Consider the following 23,286-nt stretch of genomic DNA (forward strand, 5'->3'; position numbering starts at 1 on the left):
AAGGAAAGAGTGCTCAGCACAAATACCAATAAATGCAAACAGTGCTTTATGAACATCATTGATAAACTTCAAACTTGTAGAAAGTAAAAGTTTGATTAGCAAATTTAACATTTTCACATCTGATACAGCTTTAAGTCAATTTAAAAATTCTTAAGATTTACTCAGCTTTTTTAGCCCTTGCAATGCTCTCAGGTTCCTTGATTGTAACCCTGGATTACGGGAAGTTTTTTTGGCAATTTAAACTGACCCAAATCAATTTCCTTTTAAAATCTGTTGATGGTGTTTAAATGCCTTTAATCCATAAGAACAACATACACAAATTAAGGATATAGCAAGAATATCTAAAAGGATATCTAAAAGGGTGTCATAAGGAGGAGGGAAAGAATTTATTCATCTTGACCTCTGAGGATAGAACAAGAAGCAATGGGCTTAAACTGCAGCAAGGGAGGTTTAGGTTCGACATTAGGAAAAAGTTCCAAACTGTCAGGGTAGTTAAACACTGGAATAAATTGCCCAGGGAAGTTGTGGAATCTCCATCTATGGAGATATTTAAGAGTAGGTTAGCTAAATGTCTATCAGGAATGGTCTAGACAGTATTTGGTCCTGCCATGGGAGCAGGGGACTGGACTCGATGACCTCTCGAGGTCCCTTCCAGTCCTAGTATTCTATGATTCTAAGAAGGCAAAGCCAGAATAAAAATAAGTACTAGTAATCAAAGAGCACAAACTGTATTGTTTCCAACTTCAGATATTTGTACAATCCTGTTTAAAAAGATCATGGTTCCAGGCTTTTTTCATTTTTTTTTTTTTTTTAAAAGAAACTTTTGCATACTTACTCCACAAGGGCTAAATGGATCTCGTCACACGCAATGGAAAAAAAAAAAAAAAAGAGATTCATCTTTTGATAAACTTGACACGGAAAATATCAGCCTCAAAGGTGATTTTTTAAAAAGTGATCTATACCTGCTTAAAAAAGATCTCATGAGCAATATTCTATTCTGTTTACAACTAGCTCCTCAAAGCCTTTTGAATTGTTTCCATCTAACCTTTTCTCCACGAAGTTTAGCTTTAATCTGCTGGCGTTCATTGAAATTTTGAAGCCGGATCTGTCTTAATCTTGCCAAGTATTCCTATGTGAAAAAGGAAGCAAAATTTCAAATAGGAGGAAATTAAATATGTTCTGAATTTTGTATCTAAATTCCACAAAAAGGTCAAATAAAGGAAAAACTACTGCTATTGCTAAATTAACATGTATTAATTTCTAGAAGAAATTCAACTGATTTCTCCTTTAATTAAATTAATGAAAACTGTAACTAGTGTTCCACAATATTAAATTTGGTAGTTTTAAGATAAACAAGATTGGTAAAATCTGGGGATCTAGCAGTAGTTGTATTTATTACAATAGGAATGCAGGTACAGGTTCGGGGGCTTGTTTGTGTTTGGGGAATGTGTGTTTATTTAAAAAAAAGATAAATGATTTTTTAAAAAGGCTGATGTAGACAGCTGTAACTAAGAATACCGATCAACAAACTCTAGGACTATATACGTTAATATTTCCTGGGGATCAATGACATTTTTGTATTTGTTATGCATTATAAACCATGCGGGGGGAAAAATGAGGCAGAGGTAAAGTCAAAATGATGCTATTTTGAGATGAAGGTGGCAAACATGCAGATAGCATACCTCTTCCTCCTTGTTTCTCGATTTCCTTCCTCTTGAAGAATTGGGCCTGCCTCCATAGATAGCTGCCAGGTTTTGCAGTGTACCCTGTTCACCATTTAATGTATCAAGTTTAAGTATGGCTGGGGCCAGAACATTATCTAGCTTATCCAACAATAACTGCATGAAATTTCTTATGTTAAACATGGATGACTTTCCGCTCTTAGGAACTTCCCTGACAAAAGTCTTATTTAAGAGAAACATTTGACAGTAATAATAATAAAAAAAAATACTGAGTAACCAAAAAGAAAGCCTCAGCACAATCTATTAAATTAAATTTTATTTATATTTTTACATATTTATTTATTTTTAGTGCCCTCCTCTGGTCTCCATGTGGGGCTAGTCTTCTTTTGCTAAATCTTTTATATTATAAAGTCTTCAGGGGTCTGGGATTTCTTTTTATTTGTCTTTTGCATCAGCTGTAGCACACAGCTGGCAATAATAATGCATTCTTTAGCTAAACATAGACTAACCTCTTTTTATTTTTGTTTTAAAAGTAAAATATTAATAGTTTATGAATATTTAATTCATATCTAAGGGTAAACTGTTTATTATATATTGTTCTAAGTATTCATTCTAGAATTTACTAGATTTAAGAAAAAAAACTTTTTTGTAAATTGGCCATTAGAAGCATATTTTGTTTTCCCCTTAACTTTCAAACTGCTGTTATACCAAAAAAGCAATAAAAGACATTTCTTGCTAAAAAAACATCTTTTGTCTAATGCTATACAATTAAAATGCTTGGTTTCAAGATATTGGTTAGAGAAAAACACGAAGAGCAAAAATGAACACTTTTACCCACTAATCATATTAGTATTAATATTGGCTACAGTAAATATTAAATCCTCTTAAATCAGAAAATCATAACTGTGAAAGAAAAGATAAATGTTTTGAAGTATAAAAATACTTAGATGCAGTGAAACTGCCTAGATTCCACATTCTGTTACTCACCTTCCTGTAACTGACATTCTTCGAGATGAGCGTCCATGGGTGTGCTCCACATTAGGTGTTGAGCATCCCAGCACTTCTCAATGGATTTTTCCTAGCAATGCATTGGGGGTCATGCATGCACAACACATGGGAGCCTCCCCCTGTGTTACTGCACATGCACAGCTGCTCCTCCCCCCCCCCAAATTCCTTCTTTGTCCGGAACCCGGCAAAGACTATGTCATATATGTTATCATTAAGGTATTCCGAAGTAGAGGGGAGGAAGGGAGGGTAGTGGAGCAACCCCAGGAACGCTCATCTCAAAGAATGTCAGTAACAGGAAGGTGAGTAACCTCCTTTTCTTCTTCGAGAGGAGTCCCTGAGGGTGCTCCACATTAGGTGACAACAAAGCAATATATTTATGGAGATAGGGACTTCGGATCAGCTAAGTATACCATTTGTAATATAGCTTTTGCTAGTTTAGTATCCTGGAGCAGTCCCAAAACAAGTACACAATGTTTTGCAAAAGTGTTCTCTGAAGACCACACAGCCGCTGCACGTGGCAGTGGAATTTTTCTCAGGTAAGCGGTGGATGTGGCAACCGCTTTTGTGGAGTGTGCCTGGATTGGAATTGGCAGAGGTAAGTCATTTAGCAAATAACAAGTAGTGATGCATTCCAATGTGATAATCTTTGATGAAATTTGTTTTCCCTTACTTACTATGATCTGCGATGGAGACAAAAAGTTGTGATGAGGATCTGAAAGGTTTGGCTCTGTCGATGTAGAAAGAGAGCCCTTCTGATATCTAGAGTGTGCATCTGAGCTTCAAATGCATTGGCGTGAGGCTTTGGAAAAAAATACCAGTAAGCATATCATTTGATTCATGTGAAAGAGGTGCACACCCCTGAAGTTAGAATTTAGGATGTGGCCACATTGTGACCTTATCTTTAAAAAAGATTGTGAAAGGTGGTTACGCCATGAGGGCTGCCATCTCGCTCACCCTACGGGCTCAGGTTATTGCTAGCAGGAATGCGGTCTTTAAAGATAAGTGGCGTAGGGAGCATGCTGCTATAGGTTCAAATGGAGGTTTGCGAGTGTTGTTAATACCAAGTGTAAGTCCCATGGTTCTCGAGGGGATGCCACCTCTGGGTATAGAGCCTGCAGGCCTTTCAGAAATTGCTTGGTTATTGGGTGTGCGAAGACTGCCGTGTCTTCCACTGGTACATGGAAGGTTGTAATGGCTGCTAGGTGAACACTGATAGAGCTGAGAGAGAGATGTGACTGTTTGAGGTGTAACAGATATTCCAAAATTGCAGAGAGAGGAGTATTTTGTGGCAGTATGTTACGAGAGGTTGCCCAGTGAATAGGATGCAGTAGGACATCATGGACCTGTTGGGAGCACTGGGGCTCTATGCCCAGGAACCATCTAGGTACCACGCCTTGAGATAGAGTGTCCGAAATTGAAGGTGAGGATAAGTAATCCCTGCTTCGTGTCGAATGTCGGGATTGTTTGGAAGCATGATTGGTTGATGTTGTACCAACCTGTGTAGGAGGGAAAACCAGTTGTTTAAGCCAGCAGGGCATGATGAGAATGATTTTTGCTTCGTCCTTCAGAGTTTTTATGAGGACTCTGATGAGGAGAGGAAATGGGGGAAAGGCATAAAGCATTCCAAGTTCTAAGAAGAGCATCCCCGAGGGATTGTTTCCCCATTCCCACCCTGGTGCAATAGCTTGGGCATTTTTTGTTGGTTGCGCTGGCAAATAAGTCTGTGTCTGGGAAGCTCCATTGGTTGAATATGTCGTTGAGGAGTGCATAATCAAGTTCCCATTCATGTTCTTGTGGCAGGGCTCTGTCAAGGGCATCCGCTGTCTAACTGAGGACCCCAGGGAGGTGACACGCGGATATGCAGATGTCTCGGGCTAAACACCAATTCCCAAGTGCTATGGCTTTGAAGCATAGAGTCTGTGATTGAGCGCTGCCTTGCTTGTTTATATAAAACATGCATGCCATGTTGTCTGTATATATTCTTACGTGGATCCCCGTGACATGGGGAAGTAGTTCTTGGCATGCCAGGTGAACTGCCCTGAGTTTGAAGGCACTGATGTGAAGAATATTGTCTGCCAGGGACCATAGACCATGTGTTGTTCAGCCTTCCATGTGAGTGCCCCATTCCAGAAGGGATGCATCTGTACGATAATCTCAGTGAGGTCTAGGCTTCAAAAAAGGATGCCTATGCACAGGTTGGATGATGTTGTCCACCACTGTGGGGATGCTTTCACTGGATGGGGTAGCATGAGCATTTTGTTCATATGATGGACGTGTGGCTTGTATTTGAAGTGGAGACATATAATAAGAAGTCATGCATTTGGCACCACACGATTGCATGATGCCATGTGACCTAAGAGTTGAAGGTAGTCATGGGCCTTTACTATTGGCATCTCTTGAAGCGATTTTGCAAGTTGACTGATGTGAATGAATCTGTCAGTAAGCAAAGAGGCTCTGTCTGTGATCGAATTGAGCTGTGCTTCAATGAATTAGATTGTTTGGGTAGGCACGAGTATTGATTTGCTGTAATTTATTAGGAACCCTAATGAGTGAAGGCAGCTTAACACTATGATGGCATCTTGATGGCAGTGTTGTTCAATCCTTGCTTTGATAAGACATTCGTCTAAGTATAGATAGATCGTGACTCCTCATTTTCTGAGATGAGCAGAGACAACCATTAACACATTTGAAAATACGCGGGGTGCAGTGCAGAGGCTGAAGGGAAGGACCGTATTGGTAATGTTCGAGACCTAAAGTAAAATGAAGAAAACATCTGAGACAGTCAAACTGATATATGAAAATATGCATCCTGTAAGTCAAGAGAAGAAAACCAGTCACCAGATTCCAGAGCTGGAATAATGGTGTTCAGAGTGACCATTTTGAATTTGTTTCCTTATGTATTTATTTAGTAATCCAAGCTTGAGGATTGGTCTCCAGCCGCCTGTTTTCTTTTCTATAAGGAAATAATGTGAGCAAAAACTGGTTCCGTGGAACTCCTTGGGCACTGGTTCTATGGCCTCTAGTTGGAGCAGGTGATCCACCTATTGTAGTATGATCTCGTAGGAGGCGTCTCTAAAGAGGTAAGGAACCCAGGGAGCCATTTGAGCTCTGAGAAAATCTGGTTGTTGCAGATAAGCAGATATTATAGAGCCCTCCGCATATGGCTGAGGTGAAAAGGCAGGCAACCCCTCTTCTTCATCCCCTGAGAGGGTGGAGGGAGAGTCAGAGTAGTCAGAGAATGGAGACTGAGGATATATCTTATGAGTGAGAATAGGCGAATGTAAAGTGGAAGAGATTGCCAGGTCCTCGTGATCCCTGTAGCTAATGAGGGGAGTATGCAGCACGGATACTGACTGCTCTGCTGAAGCAGCATTTGTGTCAGGGGCTGACCCTGGCAACGAGAGGGGTAGGGGGAAAAGGCACCATGAGGCTGAGCTGTGAGGAGATTCTTCAGTACCATGGTGGGAGTCGGAAGTGCTCCTCTGGATAGTGGGAGGGCAGTCGGTGCCATATTAGGCAGCGCGGTGTGTGAGGCAGGCACGGGGTGGCCTGTTGCCTTCATGACGGCAGCCTTTTTTGCATTTTTGAGCCCTTTCGGTGCTCGCCCGAAGTACCTCGGCAGTCAAACATGCTCATGCAATTAGTGCCCAAGCAGTCTGGCTTCTTGCCATCAGCGTGCCACTTTAGGGGCTGCTGAGCCATAGAGCTTGCCCTTGCCTTTGAGGGCTTAATGCAGGCACACACAGGTATGTTGTTTGCCCTTGTCTGAGAGGAGCATTTTAAGGCATAGTACTCTATCCTTGTGCGTTCGCGTTTTCAGCTTAGCGCAGTGCTGACAAGTCTTGCTGACAATGTGATTGTCTCAGGCACTTTACCCATTTATCGTGCTTATCGGATGTCAGCATTGTGTCCCTTGTGGAATGCATAGCATCTGAAGCCATGTGAGCATGTCGCAGTATTATTCAGAGAAAGCAGTTGGAAACTGCAGACATCTCCTTTTTCTGTTTTAAATATAACAAACAAGTAACAGAATTAACAAGTAACAAGAACTGTGAAGGTAAAACTAATTCTAAAAAACTACTGAAGGAAATAAATTGTGACAAGTCTGTATGAGAGCACTGAAGAGTTCCATCTGAAGCCAGGGATGGTAGAAAGAGACTGAAGGGAGGGAAGGCCAAGGCATGTGCAATGGCATGCATGGCCCCCAATGCACTGCTAAGAAAAATCTGTCAAGAAGCGCTGGGATGCTCAACACCTAATGTGAAGCAGCCCCAGAGACGCCTCTTGAAGAAGTAGTTAAAAATTCCTTAATTTAAGTATCAGTAATACAGGAATTGTGGCTAGGGTTGCTAGATGGTTTTGACAAAAATACCGGACACAAATGATCTCAGATGGGGGGGGGGGGGAAGGGTTACCAGCCACGGGGAGGAGTGGGGCTGGTCAAGAGGGGAGCGGGGGGAGCAGGAAGGATCCGGGGGAACTGGCTGGTGGGGAACAGGGCTGGGAGAGATTTGGGGGGGAGGCGGCACACGGGGGACCCTGTCGGCAGGGAGCAAGACTGGCCGGGAGGGGGTAGGGGGGAGCAGGGCTGGCTGGGGGGGAGTAGAGAGGGGTGGGAGGGGAAAACAGGCCAGTGGGAGCCAGACAGTGGGAAGCAGGGCTGGCCCAGGCACACACAGATCTCAAGTGCTGGCCTGTCCTGCTCATGGTCCCAGCAGAGCGCAGGGGCGGGTCCGGCCCCAGGGATTCCATCCAGCCCCCCGCTCTACTGAGTAGTTGCATACTGCGTGGCTGGTAGACACACTCACGCACCGTGAGCACTTCTACCAGCCAGGCAGTACACAACTATGTACTGATAATCATGATAATAATAAAACTTATTTAATTAGAAAATACTAGACATTTCTATGTCCAGTATTTTCTCAATTTGTTTCCCAGACAGAAAGCTCAAAAATCGGACTGTCTGGTTCAGAACTGGCAACCCTAACTGTGGCCCCAAACTAGTGAACCTTTATTCACACAACACTAACGTAAGACTTCTTGTGTGAAGAAAGGTTTTATGATAGTAATTTTTGCACAACACACACACTCACACTAATACAAAAAGTAAGGAAGCCAAAAATTAAACCAAGGACTTCACAATATAATAAAGCTCTTCAAGACAACTGCATAAAAACTTTAAAATTTCACATTTTTCAACATTTTTCTAGTTGTGCTTGAAATTTGAAAAACCTGAACAGTAATTCTAATTTGCACAGTCAGTCAATTCACTTAAGACTATCTTATAAGTAAAAAAATACATATTAAAATAAAATGCAAGTTCACATAATGAGATGTCCATGGGTGCATCATCAGAAGAAGGAATCGGATCTGGGACCTCTGCATCTAAAGATGTGAGTCTCTCCAGCTTGAGCTAAAAGTTGACTCTGAGTTAATAAATTGAGTTTTTTAATTAACAGAAATCACTGTATGGTCTAGCCACTAGAAAAGAATGTAGCACCACACTGGATGCAGGTTACATGCTCTGAATGGCTGAGGAAACTTTAGAGGTTCACCCACCTCAAATTCCTACAGAGGTTACTACTTTTAACACGGTATTTCATATTTTTAGTGATTGTGGGGATCAGATTGGAAACTTTTGTATTAAAGTAGTTCAAAGGCTGTAGTAGACTGTTATAAACCTTTGTGATTCAACCACTAGAGGAGGACTGCATAGTGCAAGGAAGAAGCCTGAGTTACCTAGGACCTGGCCATCTGCTAGGACCAGATTCAATTCTAATAATTATGACTAATAAAAAAGCCCTCGAAGTAAAAAAGGAGTGTTTCTAACCATTAACCTTTTCAAAACTACAGTAGCTGAGCGGAACGGATAGTTTTCCAAATATCATCACAAAGAAAAGGGGGGGGGGGGGACGATGGAGGGTAGAAAGGGAATTTCAATTCCCAACTTTTATACAGCTGGATAACACATAGTACCTATTGGCTTTACCTCAATTTTCTTAAGTGTGCTTTTCATGTTTATATTTAAATTAGCTCAAAATTAATCTGGTGGCTTTGGAGGCATGGTGTTTCAGATCAGAAGTTGTCTCTAAGTGAGAAAGAAACTGGAAATAAAAGCTTTAAGAATTTAGGTATGTAATTGGACACAGTGCATAGTGCTTCACTCACTGTTTCATAGTTGAAGTCCTCCCAGAATATGAATATTAGAACACTATACAGCAAGGATTTGAATTTCATAATGCTAAATAGCAAATTTATCTAGGCAGAAACACAACTCACAGTAGGGATGGTTGAGGGAGCTGCAGATTCAGTTATTGAGCTCTAGACTTTTAGCTTACGTATGATCTACATTAACTACATTTATCTGAAATCTGGTTTGATATCTTAGTTTATGACTTTCAAATAGCTTCACTTAACTCCTAAAAAGCCAATGTTCACATCATTAAATCTCATATAGTAAGTAGGCAATGTTGCTGATTTCTTCATTACATTAACTGCAACCAAGGCCAATTACTGAATGAATAATGAACACTGAACTCATCTCTGAACAGTTAGCCTTGTCCTAAATAAATGTAGATCATGTGTGTCATAAAGGTCACTTGCTGATATGAGTTATGATTTTGAAAGGTAGCATCTGTCATGTCATCTTAAGACAAAGACACTAACAAACTTCTTAAGCATGCTTCACACTACCTTAGGGTGTCTACACTAGCCCCCTAGTTCGAACTAGGGAAGGCTAATGTAGGCATTCGAAATTGCAAATCAAGCCCAGGATTTATTCCTCCTGCAAGGAGGTTTAACAGGTAGTTTGATTTAGGGCTTTAATTCGAAATACCGGGTCCCTGTTGCGTGTAGACGCGGGCAGTTAGTCCGGACTTGTAAATTTCAAAAAATGGCGACCAGCTGGGAAGATGCAAATCAAGCATGGGATATTTAAATGCCTACATTAGTCTCCCTAGTTCAAACTAGGGGGCTAGTGTAGACATACCCTCACACATCAGCAAAGTTAAGTATAGTAATCATCAACATTAAAGTAAAGATACACAAGGAATCTGCCTGCTGGCAGCAAAATTAACCCTGAAATCCAAAAGTGCCCAGTAAACAGTACTCAGTAGGACCTGAGTAAAAGGACTCATTAGCAACATTGTCATCCCTTCCACCCAATTGCAACCAGCTCTACCTGGGTCTAAGGACAATAGTATTCTAACAGGATTCCTGACTTGGTTGCATTTGTGGTGTGGACTGGTCTTAGAAAACTCAAATCCCACTGCCAATTCAAAACTAAACGTAGATCAACAGAACAGTGTATTAGTCCTAAGTAAACTCAAGTTATATCATACAGCTGAAGTATTGTAAAATCTTTCTAAAGGTGTATTACATTTATAACCAACAACCATTTGAACCCAAAAGGTAATTCATTCACATGTTTTGCCACTGTTTAAAAGTTTTAACCATCATTAAAAGTTAAAACTTGTTGATTTTAACTTTGATGTTGAAGAATTTATACATATGTTTAAAGCATATTCAGTAAAAATGCGTCTAATGCATTTTATTTAAAAATAACTTAATATACAAATGGGTTATTTTAAAATATCAAATGAGCGAAGCAGAGACATTACACTGGACAAACTTACCCTAAACTGCAAAATGCTGAACTATGCATACAGTTTTCATCGTTAATTTTAAATGTACCTATCAATGTAAACATTCTTTTCCAGTTCTTATCTCCTTACATTTATAACTTCAAAATAAATTTTAACAACTCCAACAATATGCAACTGTTACTAGAAGATGTATCTGCAAAAGTTAACCATAAAACCAGAATATCAATGGTTGGAAAATGAAACATTACATTTCACGTTTCAAAAGGATATATATTCATATCTTGCAATCAATACAGAAAATAAATATGAAGACCAAATCCCGTACCATATGTCCCTCGGCACGAGCTTTGTTTTGCATAGCTTCCCTCTTCCGTTGCCAGAATTCTTCAACTTGTTTTGCTCTTTCTGCTGCTACCCATCCTCTTTGCCTAAGTAATTGGAACATACACCAATTAAAAGTTTCTGAATGCCACATTCAAAATGAACGTGTTAACATATAGTAAGTGGAGAACAAACTCAACGTTCTGTGACGGCACCACTCAGCAGAACCTTTTACCAGACAAAACACAAGCACAGACTTTTCACAAAAGGAAATTGCCAGGAAATTCACTTGGTTTGTCCCCACTTTTGAAAAAGCCATTACAACCCACAAAGTTTTCCAAACACACAGTAGGGATCTTGCAACTTTAATAATGTAGTTATTTCTATAGTTATTCCAGAGATTGTCAAATTGTGGTGTGCGGATCACTAAGCTGTCCACTGGCTGTACCTTCTCTCCAACTGCCAAACTTCATAAAAAGGCAGCCAAAAATACAATACTTTAATGTATAAGCATAACTGCTGTAGTTGCCAACGTGTATTATGTAACAGCAAATGGGAGGTAGCCAATGCAAGCCTGACGGGAACAGGGAACGGTGTGTGAGATAATCTCTGTATTAAGATGTGGTCTAGCTGTTGGAAAAGTTTGATAACTACTCGTCATTTCATATTTACTCATTTTGGCAATAAAGAAATTCTGCCTCAATACTATATCACCGAACCATATTAGCTCATAATACAATTTTGCAACACAAATGTTTTCCGAAAAAGAAAACTGTTTTTCCATTTTTGAGACAGAAGGGAAGACAACATGGCTGTGATGGCAAAAGTAACAGCCAGAAACTAAGATACAGAAAACAACACGATAATTTTATAAGTATGAATTAGACAAAGTATAAAGTGTACAGTACTAATCTGGTGATGTCACACATTATAAATGTTTAAAAGGTGCATGATATAATGTTATTTTGGTATTGTTCCTGGGGATTTCACAAGTCAATCAGCTATATTTTCCAGCTGGGTTTTCATTTCTCCCTCATTCCACTGAGCTACCTAAAAATGTAATACCAAACTGCAAATTACCAGGTTCTAAAACCTTTGTTTTCTCTGGAGACAGACAACTTTGAAATCATGCCTTTGGAAACAGCACAGTTCCAACTATCTCCAGAAATATAGTAGAAGATCCAAATGTCTTGTTGTTTGATGCTGTGCAAGACAAAGTAATACCATGCATAGAAAACTATCAATTGAACTAAACACAAATTCCATAATCAAAGTATGTATCTAGTGTAGAACAGCAGTTTGTGCAGCCAAATAAGTGATCAATAATATACAATACCAGAGGGGAAAATAAAGATTTTTCTACTAAAAAAACCTATGCATCTTATGCTCCAAAAACATTTTCCAACCTTCAGTGCACATAAAGTTCATTACTTATTGTATGCTGTAAACATGCTGAAAATTAATTAAAATAAATGTCCTTTTAGTGAGACTTTAAAACTATATGCAACCAACTAAAAAAAGCTTCTACATGGTGATCTACTGTAAACCAATATTTTATTTTTGTACAGGCAGTCCCCCTGTTATGTACAAGATAGGGACTGTAGGTTTGTTCTTAAGTTGAATTTGTACGTAAGTCGGAACTGGCGTCCAGATTCAGCCGCTGCTGAAACTGACCAGCGGCTGACTACAGGAAGCCTGAGGCAGAGTTTCTCTGCCCCGGGCTTCCTGGAATCAGCCGCTGATCAGTTTCAAGAGCAGCTGAATCTGGATGCCTGGGACAGAGCAGCTGGGGTGCTGCTGGGTAGGTCCCCGCAGCACCGCACCGCACCTCGGCACTGCAGGGACCAACCCAGCAGCACCCCAGCTGCTCTACCCCAGACGTCCCCAAGTCAGCTGCTGCTGAAATTGATCAGCGGCTGATTCCAGGAAGCCTGGGGCAGAGCAACTCTGCCTCGGACTTCCTGTAGTCAGCCGCTGGTCAGTTTCAGCAGCGGCTGACTTGGGGACGTCTGGGGCAGAGCAGCTGGGGTGCTGCTGGGTTGGTCCAGTACCTCCGCTCCTCGGCGCTACTGGACCAACCCAGCAGCACCCCAGCTGCTCTGCCGCAGGCGTCCTGATTCAGCCGCTGCTGAAACTGACCAGCAGCGGCTGAATCAGGACGCCTGGGGCGGGGCAGAGCAGAGCAGCTGGGGTGCTGCCGGGTTGGTCCAGTAGCGCCGAGAAGCAGCGCTGCGGGACCAACCGGCAGCGCCTCAGCCGCTCTGCCCCAGGCGTCCGCGAGAAAAGCCTGGTCTGCTGGGGGGGGGAGGCCCTCCGCTCGAGTCCTCCGCGGCTTTGCTCCGTGTCTCCCTGGTCTGCTGGGCCCCCCCCAGGAGACCAGGGAGACGCGGAGCAGCTTTTCTCGCCCCAGAGGACGGGGGCGGTGGGACCGCGGCGCGTCTGGGCGGTCCTACCGCCCGCGTCCTCCGGGGCGAGAAAAGCCCCGTTTATAAGTACGGATCCAACATAAGTCAGATCCGGGTAACCCGGGGACTGTCTGTATTTTACAAGTAGCCAAGCTCATTTAAATAGCACTGGTAATATGAAACTTTAATAATTTATATCCACATATGTGCTACAGAAATGGAATACATTATGCAAAGAACAATTTTAAGATCTAGTGTGAAACTCTGTTAAACTACATAAGGATTTTCAATCATTTAGATACGTACATGAATCATTTAAACAATAAATGCAAATTAACTGTTGTTCTTTTAGAAGCAAGTATCCTGCTTTAACCAGCCATCTTATCCTATATCCTTCCAGTCTACCTTTAGTTGAAAGTATCACACACAAGGGAACTATTACTATATTAAAAATGTAATGCTTCTCAGTAATGCACAGAATATTCCATATTTTAGAAGATATTAAGGGACAATATCACAGATTAATTCCAAAGATGGTACAATTTTATAAAATGAAAACAGTTCAAAAAGACAAGATCGAAAAGAGGTCACATTCACCCCTACTCGGTTCGGTTTGATTTCTTAAAACAGTTTTGCCCTTCTTAGACGTGAAAAAATAGATAATGTTTGCAAACACAATAGTTAACTTGCCATATTTAATGGACAAGTTCTTGAACACTAGGGTTTAAACCTTTAAAATATTTTGGCTGGTCATAATCACATTAGTGGTAAAAGTGCAGCGTAAAAGCTTGTTAGCTACCATTTTAAAACACAACTTGTTCTCCTAGTATAGACATGGCCTAGGGAGAGGAAAGGAAAGAAATGGGAAGGTGAATTGAAGAAATATAAGTCACATGGTGGCATATGTAATGGACTAGATTCCCAGTTATTGAGTGCAGAAGGAAGGCCCAAGTACTACACAGGAAACAGTAACCAACACAATTCATGTCACTATCATGGCAAATCCCAAAAGGATATAGCCTCACTGCAAATCAGGACCACCTCAATCAATCTCTGACATAAGTGCATTAGGTGATTTGGCAGAGCATTCAGCATTGCTGATCATGAAGTGCTACTCTGATACACATGTACTGAAATTCAGCTATGTTGAAGTAATTAATAAAACAGCCATACAAGAAAGCTGCTGAAAGCCAATCAGTACTAGTGGAAGCAGTTACTGGGTTCAGTTTCATTTTTCGTCTTCACCTGCCACTTGATATGAAGCAGATGATGGAAACAAGATGAACTGCAAACATCAATCTGGTGTTCTTCATCTTCACCATTGTTCAGTGCCCATATTTCACTTTGGTTCTAACACCTGAATATACTCTTCATTCACACACTTTTTATCTAGGGCAGGCATGGCCCCACAGGTAATTTGGCAATATCTATCTTTTATGGCCCCCAACGAATCCATATGTATTGAGATGAATACATTGTAAAATCTCAGTTAATGTCAGTTGGTCTAAATCAGTTATAAATATATTTGGACACAACATGTATACTTGGTGTTATGTTCCTGTTCATATTTTTAACTTAAAAGTTGACAGACAACCTTTATTACCAATAATATGTAATGTACTTTACAATGTTCCTGACATATATTTCAGCTTCCTGGATTTTTTTTTCCATCTGGCCTTCAGATATGAAAGGCAGAGTGATTTAACACCTGTTTAGATTTGTCATCCATGTGACGAAATGAAAAGTATGCCGTTTGCAATAAACTTTGCATAAAATAGTTAATTTGCATTTAATTTTAATGGTTCAAAGAATGTCAGGCAAAATGGTCGGCCCTTACGCATGTTCACTTCATCAAATCTGGCCCTCTTTGAAAAAAGTTTGGACACCCCTGATCTACGGGTTTTAAATTAAATGTAGAAATGTAATAGCAAAAGCTATAGGCTACAGGCATACAAAAATACAATTATCAACTCTTTTGATTTTTTATTAACATTTGAGTGAATTACTTTGAACACACACTAACACTTAAAACTTCTTTAATAATCACATACAAATTAATTGTCCTCAGACTCTGGCATGCATTGGGACCTGGCCTGTCAGCTTCACAGAAGGTTTTTTTAAGAGATGGAATGGGCATACTGCTTGTCAGGTGACATGAGTTCCCAAAACCATGTGATACCGTTCAGCCTAGTTGGAAACATGATCTAATGTGCTGGATAAGCCAAGTAAATATACTCCATGTGAAAATGGTTTGTCCTTCAACCTTCCCTAAGCAAGCAAGAAAGTAGGGTTTTGTTCTGTCCAGGTAGAATAAAATGGCTATACAGTAATTACTTGCTTAACATGTGCCCGCTTAACATGTTTTCACAATAGCATGATTTTTTTGGGGAACATTTTTCGAACAATATGACTGTCTGCGAAATAACATGAAAATAATCAAGTGGTGGACTACTTCGCGCAGCAGTATAAGTTGGTGAAAATAGCGGTAATATGCATTAGCGGATGAACACATGCGGTCACAATGCTCCTCGGCTCACTCACATGTTTATCTTCGTGTTTTAACAAACCGTGGCAAATTGTGGTGTTCGATATCTTGTGTTGCTAGATATCTAATGTTGACGTTGACAACCCAACATCAACAAAAAATTGCCTTTGCTGCCACCACCACCTGAAATGCAACCCCCATCTTCTCCATTATTTTTAATGGGAAAATTTACCCCACATATCATGTTTTTGCTTAGCCCGAACATTTTCAGAAACGCATCTAAAGTGTTAAATGAGGAATTATTGTACATGCATCTACAGTACACTTGGGAAAGAATACACGTAAGTGGTCAACTTGATTAGCTGGGAAAGGAGACACACATTTTGGGAAGAAATATGGGATGTGTCATTATGTATGATAGTACAAGAATGGCTCTCCTATCAGGGTTTGCAGTTCATCAACTACTAGCAGATATGATTGCCAAGAGGAAGGCAAATTTCACAGAAAGGTGGGCATGTAATCACAGCCTGGAAGGGGACATCTACCAGCTTCAAAAGGAAAACAAAACAAAACAATTTCGGTCCTGATTTCTAACCAGTGAAAATAGCCTCAAGATGTTTTTCAGGAAAGTGCTAGCCACAGGAGGAGGGGGAAAAAAATCAAAACTGGTCATTGATAGATGAGTCATTGGTAGATGAACTGTCAAGATAGCTACCTAGTGAACCTGGAAGGTCATCTGCTAAGCTCAGTGGCAGCCCATCAATACAGGTGATCTAGGCAGTTGCCTAGGGTGCCAAGATAAACTGCTGTTGAGGACTTTGGAGGTGGAGGTGCTGATCGTGCGCCACTCGCGCATTTCGCCTACGGCACCAGTAGCCAGCAGCTTGTCTTGGGCCGCTCCTGCTTAGCTCATGAGATTCTGGACTGCCTTCTGCACTTGAAGAACTCTTGTACTCCAGAATGATAAGGTGAAGACTTCCTCCATTGGAAGTTTTCTTGCTATTAATAAGATTTTCTTAACGTCCCATGAGCAAACCAACTTCACTAGTCTCAACCAGCCAATATCAATGCCTCCAGATGGAAAGCTCTCAGGTTTGGGGGGTGCAATTATCAAGCCCCTGTCATGAAGTACAATACTGAGGCTTGAGACTCAGGAGAATGATGGCATTCAGGAGAGATTGTGAAAGTCCCTCAACCGAATTTGCTTCAGACACAAGGAGGCTGAGGATTACCCGGGCTTTCTTTTGATCTTCTGCAGAACACGGTGAAGTACAGAAATGGGAGCAAACATATTCAGGTCCTCTATTCAAGGGAGGAGGAAGGCATCTGAAAAAAAGTTGGGACTGAAGCCTCCCCATGAAAAGCAAGGACACGTGTCCTCTGCTTTTCCAAAGAAATTCCCCTGCTCTCTTCAGTGAAGCAAAATGGTTGTAACAGGACTATTTTGAAACTTCAACATTTTATTTTATTTCTGGTGAAGACATACATAAGCCTTTGGCTAAAGGATACACTAAATGGACACTGCAGTCATATGTCAGTAAGGAACATACTTCCATTTCTTCTTCTAAGTATCTTCTCATCTTTGCCAAATTTGCAGCATTCTCTGAGAGAAAACTGAGCACACAGCAGTTGAATTTTTCTTCATAGTTTATTACAGTTTTCACTCCCATGTCTTTTACCCATTCTGTTGTGTGGGCATTTCCCAATATATCTGTTGTTTCTGAAAGATATGCAACCCCTGTTGTCAGATAGGCACATACTACTGGATCATTGTGTACATTGCTGCATCCACCATGGCTTAAACTGACAAATTTCCTCTCAGTGTTTCTTGCATACTGTTTCTTCTTCTTCTACACTCTGTCTAGCAACCTTCCATCAATATCTTCTATACCCGGTGGAGTATAGCCTGGTTCTAAGGACTTAGCCATGTCAATGAATTGTACAGTGTCACTTCATTAAGTGTTAACAACAATGTAACAAGGAAAATTTGTGGCATAAATAAATTGAGCAATCCATGGTGTCTTGTTGGTATTTGCTGGTCCTTCTATAAACCTATCCCTGTGGTGGTTTTACTGGATGATTGAAATCTTTTGTTTCTACTGATACTTTGTTGTCTAAAATATACTACTGCTAGAAGTATCAACAGATGACTGAGTTGCTTCAGATAAACAGTTTAAGTTTATTACACCTAAATGGGTTCCTGAAACAAAATTTTAAAATAATTTTGAGTAGTTGTTGTTCTTACTCTATTATTCAGTTAATTTACTTTTTTTTAAAGAAAGGATGCAGGCCTGATTCCAAATAACCAAAAAAAACTCAAGACTGACTGTCCTTAAAATGCACTTCATTTTGGAGTAAGCCCCATTGATATCACTGATAAGACTGCTGTTGGAGAAAACAAGTATAGGATTGGGTTCTCTTGGGAAAACAGAGTTATAATGAACTAAAATAGGGAACAGACTTATGGCATCACATTATAGTCTGTGTCCATGATGTTCCAAAGTAAGGGGGCATATATAAAGTTAAAAAAATAATCACACTCCATGGCAACTGGCAACTCTAGATTTCTCTTACAGCAGCATTCTGTATTGTATACTTGGGGGGGAGATTCAAACAATTAACTAAACAAACAAACCATAAGGATTAGCTAAGCTTTTTTTTTTTTTTTTTTAAACACCCAATATAGGAAACAGCTTGGGAATATTCTTGTTAAATCATATATGTTAAAAGGCATAGAGAGAGTCTTGAAGAATGATGCACTGCAAAGCGAATTTTTTAAGTTACTAACCAGTTGATCCACATTGTTCTTCAGATACTATCCACATCATTTTCTCCCAATAAGCAGCTTTTCTATGATGATTCATTCTTGTAACTCGTGTGTTAGTCCAGGATATTATTTGATTAAGTTTGTATTTTGGGTCTTTAACCCAAAAACTCAGCACTCTCAAGGGATCCTACGAATTAGTTAACTGACTAATTATTTATAAAGTAAATAGTCTATATATATTAGGGATAGTAAATTTCGATTAACTAACTAATCAAAGTCAATGGGATTTCCATTGACTATTCGATTAGTCGGTAAGAACTAGTGCCTTTGAAATCAGAATCATAGAGCTGGAAGAGACCTCTAGAGGTCATCAAGTCCAGCCCCCTACCCAAGGCAGGATCAATCCCAACTAAATCAACCCAGCCACGGCTTTGTCAAGCCAAGACTTAAAAACCTCTAAGGATAGAGATTCCACCACCTCCCTAGGTAGCCTATTCCAGTACTTCACCACCCTCCTAGTGAAATAGTTTTTCCTAATATCCAACCTAGACCTCTCCCACTGTAACTTGAGACCATTGCTCCTTGTTCTGCCATCCGTCACTACTGTGAACAGCCTCTCTCCATCCTCTTTGGAACCTCCCTTCAGGAAGTTGAAGGCTGTTATCAAATCCCCTCTCACTCTTCTCTTCTGTAGACTAAGGAAACCCAAATTCCTCAGTCTCTCCTCAGAGGTCATGCGTTCCAGCCCCCTAATAATTCTGGTCACCCTCCGCTGGACCCTCTCCTATGCATCCACATCCTTTCTATAGTGGGGGGCCCAGAACTGGACAATACTCCAGATGTGGCCTCACCAGAGCCTAATGAAGGGGAATAATCACTTCTCTGGATCTGCTAGCAATGCTCCTCCTAATGCACCCTATTATGCCATTTACCTTCTTGGCTACAAGGGCACACTGAAGATTCATATCCAGCTTCTCATCCACTGTAATCCCCAGGTCCTTTTCTGCAGAACTGCTACTTAACCATTTGGTCCCCAGCATGTAACAATGCTTGGGAGTCTTCCATCCCAAGGGGAGGACTCTACACTTGTCCTTGTTGAACCTCATCAGATTTCTTTTGGCCCAATCCTCTAATCTGTCTAGGTCACTCTGGACCCTATTCCTGGCCCTCCAGCATATCTACCTCTCCCCCTAGCTTAGTGTCATCTGTGAAGTTGCAGAGGGTACAATCCATCCCCTCATCCAGGTCATTAATAAAGATGTTCAACAAAATCGGTCCTTGGGGCACTCTGTTAGAAACTGACCGCCAACCTGACATCGATCTGTTGGTCACTATCTGTTGGGCCCGACAGTCTAACCAGCTTTCTATCCATCTTACAGTCCATGTATCCAATCCATACTCCCTTAACTTGCTGGCAAGAATATTGTGGAAGACCGTATCAAAAGCTTTGCTAAAGTCAAGGTATATCACGTCCACTGACTTTCCCATATCCACAGAGCCAGTTACCTCATCATAGAAGCTAATCAGATTGGTCAAGCACGACTTGCCCTTTGTGGATCCATGTTGACTATTCATGACCGCTTTCCTCTCTTCCAAGTGCCTCAAAATGGATTCCTTTAGGATCCCCTCCATGATTTTTCCGGGCACTGAAGTAAGGCTGACTGGTCTGTAGTTCCATGGATTGTCCTTCTTCCCTTTCAAAAAGATGGGCACTACATTTGCCTTTTTCCAGTCATCCGGGATGTCTCCTCATCTCCACGACCTTTCAAAGGTAACGGCCAAAGGCTCCACCATGACATTTGCCAACTCCCTCCCTCAGTATTCTCGGATGCATTAAATCAGGGACGATGGATTTGTGTGTGTTTAGCTTTTCTAAATAGTTCATAACTTGTTCTTTCCCCACCAAGGGTTGTCCTCCTCTATCCCATACTACGTTGCCTAGTGCATTTATCTGGGAGCTGACCTTGTCCGTGAAGAGAGAGGCAAAGAAAGCATTGAGTACTTTAGCTTTTCCCACATCATCTGTCACTAGGTTACCACCCTCATCCAGCAAGGGTCCCATACCCTCTCTGATCACCCTCTTATTGCTAACATTCCTGTAGAAACCTCTCTTGTAATCCTTCACATCCCTTGCTAGCTGCAATTCCAATTGTGCTTTCACCTTCCTGATAACTCCCCTGCATTCTCGAGCACTATATTTATACTCTTCCCTAGTCATCTGTCCAAGTTTCCACTTCTTGTAAGTTTCCTTTTTGTGTTTGGCTTCCCAAGGACATCCTTGGTGAGCTTAATCTGGTCACCTACCATATTTGCTTCTTGCTGCGCATCGGGATGGTTTCTTCCTGTGCCTTTAATAAAGCTTCTTTAAAATACTGCCTGCTGTCCTGGACTCCTTTCCCCTTCACGTAAGCATCCCAAGGAATCCTCCCTATCAGTTCTCTGGTCGAGTCAAAGTCTGCTTTTCTGAAATCCAGAGTGTGTATTTTGCTGCTCTCCTTCCTGTGGTCAGGATTCTGAAATCTACTCTCTCATGATCACTACTTCCCAGGTTGTCACCTACCTCTACTTCCCCTACTAGTTCCTCCCTTTTTTTGAGCAGCAGGTCAAGCTGCACATGGCCCCTGGTCGGTTCCTTCAGCACTTGTACTAAGAAGTTATCCCCAACATTCTCCAAAAACTTCCTAGATTGTCTGGGTACTTCTGTATTGGTCTCCCAACACATGTCAGGGTGATTAAAGTCCCCCATGAGAACCAAGGCCTGGGATTTGGAAGCTTCTCAGTTGTCTGAAGAAAGCCTCATCTCTCTCATCCACCTGATCCAGTGGTGTATAGCAGACACCAGCTACAACATCACGCCTGTTGTTACCACCTCTAAATTTAACCCACAGACTCCCAACAGTCTTTTCTCCCTCTAAATACTGGAGCTCCGAGCAATCATACTGCTCTCTTACATACAACGCAACTCCTCCTCCTTTTCTCCTCACCTGTTCTTCCTGAACAGTTTATACCCTTCCATGACAGTGCTCCAGTCATGAGAGTCATCCCACCAAGTCTCCGTTATTCCAAATCAAATCATAGTTCTTTGATTGGGCCAGGGCTTCTAATTCTTTCTGTTTCCCAGGCTTTTTGCATTTATGTACAAACATCTTAGATAGCCAGTTGATCGCCCTACCTTCTCCATTCGAGTCAGAGGTCTTCCTTGTTGTTTGTTCCTCCTTGTGTTCCTTCCCGGTATCCAACTTCCTCACTTAACTCAGGGCTTTGGTCACCGTGCTAGTTTAAAGCCCTTCCTCGCTATGTTTGTAAGCCTGCCAGCAAAGATGCTCTTTCCCCTTTTGATTAGGTGGATCCCATCTCTTCATAACAATCCTTGTGCCTGGAACAGAGTCCCATGGTCGAAGAAACCCTCTCTCCGACATCACCTGCGCAACCACACATTTACTTTCTCAATTCGATGATTCCTACCTGGACCTTGTCCTTCAATTGGAAGGATAGACGAAAACACCACTTGCGCTTCTAATTCCTTGATCCTTTTTCCCAGCGCTACATAATCTGCTGTGTCCCGCTCAAGATCATTCTTGGCTCTATCATTAGTTCCTAAATGGAGAAGCAGGAAGGGGTAGTGACCTGAAGGTTTAATCTCTTTTGGAAGACTCTTGGTCACGTCCTGAATGAGAGCTTCCGGTAAGCAGCACACTTCGAGATTGCAGGTCTGGACAGCAGATGGATGACTCAGTCCCACATAGGAGGGAGTCCCCAACCACCACCACTTGTCGTCTTCTTTGTAGGTAATGATCATGGAACCCCGATCCCTAGGACTATGCAATCCCATGCCTTCCAGTAGATGTGTTCCCTTCTGATTTCTTCTCTGAGAGGTCCCTGCCAGAGCATTCTCCACTGCAGTGCAGTGCCTGTGGAGGGAGCCTGAAAGCAGTTACTTACCGCTACATAAATGGGGGATACCTGAGTTGGCCTCCTTCTTCTAGAGATTACATGCTGCCATTCTTCCTTTTCCTGTACTGCCCTGACTGGCTCTTCAGCCTGCTGTGCCTGCTGGATTAAACACTGCCTTCTATCAAGGAAGTCTTTATCCTCTCCGATGGAACATAGGATTGATACTTGGGCCTCAAGTCCTCTAATTTTTTCTTCCAAAATGGTGACTATCTTGCACTTAGTGCAGATGAAATCCCTTCTTTCTTCCAGGAGGAAGACAAACATGGCACAACAGCAGACCTATCAATATCCATACCTGTGTTCCTCCTGAGAGATTCCTCAGTTATTAAATGCCTCCTTGAAGGGCAGGAGTGTAGTGTAAGATTTTAAAGAATGGAGACTGTATCTCACCCCCTTCCCAAATCCCTCTCCAAACTCCCTGTTAGCAGTCCCTGGTCGCTGACTCACTCCTTTATAAAGCCCTGGCCTGCTTGATAGCCCCTCCCCCTGATTACAGTTCAACCAATGAGCAGAGGCTTCTAGATTTCAAACCCTCATTAGAAGCTCACAGCTTCCACCTGCCAGCCACAGCACACACTCGGGGGGGGGGGGGGGGGGGGGCAAGAGGAAGAGCGGGAAAAAAACCCCCACAAAAGCCCAGACAAACACCAACTCAGCACACAGCAAGAAACCCCCAAACACAAACTACAGACAGCCATTTCCCTCAAGGGTCCTGTATTAGGTTCTTCTCCACCTGGAGAACTCCCTCTCCAAACTCCCTGTTAGCAGTCCCTGGTCGCTGACTCACTCCTTTATAAAGCCCTGGACTGCCTGATAGCCCCTCCCCTGATAGACTCCCTACTGACCCTGCGCTCCATGCGGGCGCTTCTGCTTTGAAACACACAAGAGCCCCAGGGAAACTCTTGTAGATTTCAAAGTTGGAACACTGCCGCTGCACCCTTGTCCACTCCCATAGAGCTGTAGCTGGGGGGACCGGTTTTTAAGCTGGCTCCCCCAAGCAGCCTCTCTTCTTTCCTCCTCCCCCTTGCTGTTTCTTTGTGATACAGGCAGCAAGGGCGGG

General features: G+C 41.8%; 1 protein-coding gene across 9 annotated transcripts in view; it reads right to left on the reverse strand.

Moving 5' to 3' along the window:
- Nucleotides 1–23,286, reverse strand: part of NEK1 (NIMA related kinase 1) — a 141,222-nt gene that overhangs the window by 56,175 nt on the left and 61,761 nt on the right. For 7 of the 9 annotated variants that reach the window (XM_025185930.2, XM_006111681.4, XM_075931131.1 and 4 more), the window contains 3 exons: nt 10,620–10,722; nt 1,683–1,766; nt 1,046–1,129 (listed from right to left, as the gene is read on the reverse strand). In XM_025185930.2, the coding sequence (XP_025041715.2) occupies nt 1,046–1,129; nt 1,683–1,766; nt 10,620–10,722 (271 nt within the window). The remainder of the gene's footprint in view (nt 1–1,045; nt 1,130–1,682; nt 1,767–10,619; nt 10,723–23,286) is intronic. The other 2 variants (XM_006111680.4, XM_006111684.4) reach the window with 1 other exon arrangement.

This window comes from Pelodiscus sinensis, chromosome 5 (assembly GCF_049634645.1).
Source record: "Pelodiscus sinensis isolate JC-2024 chromosome 5, ASM4963464v1, whole genome shotgun sequence".
Taxonomy (NCBI): Eukaryota; Metazoa; Chordata; order Testudines; family Trionychidae; genus Pelodiscus; species Pelodiscus sinensis.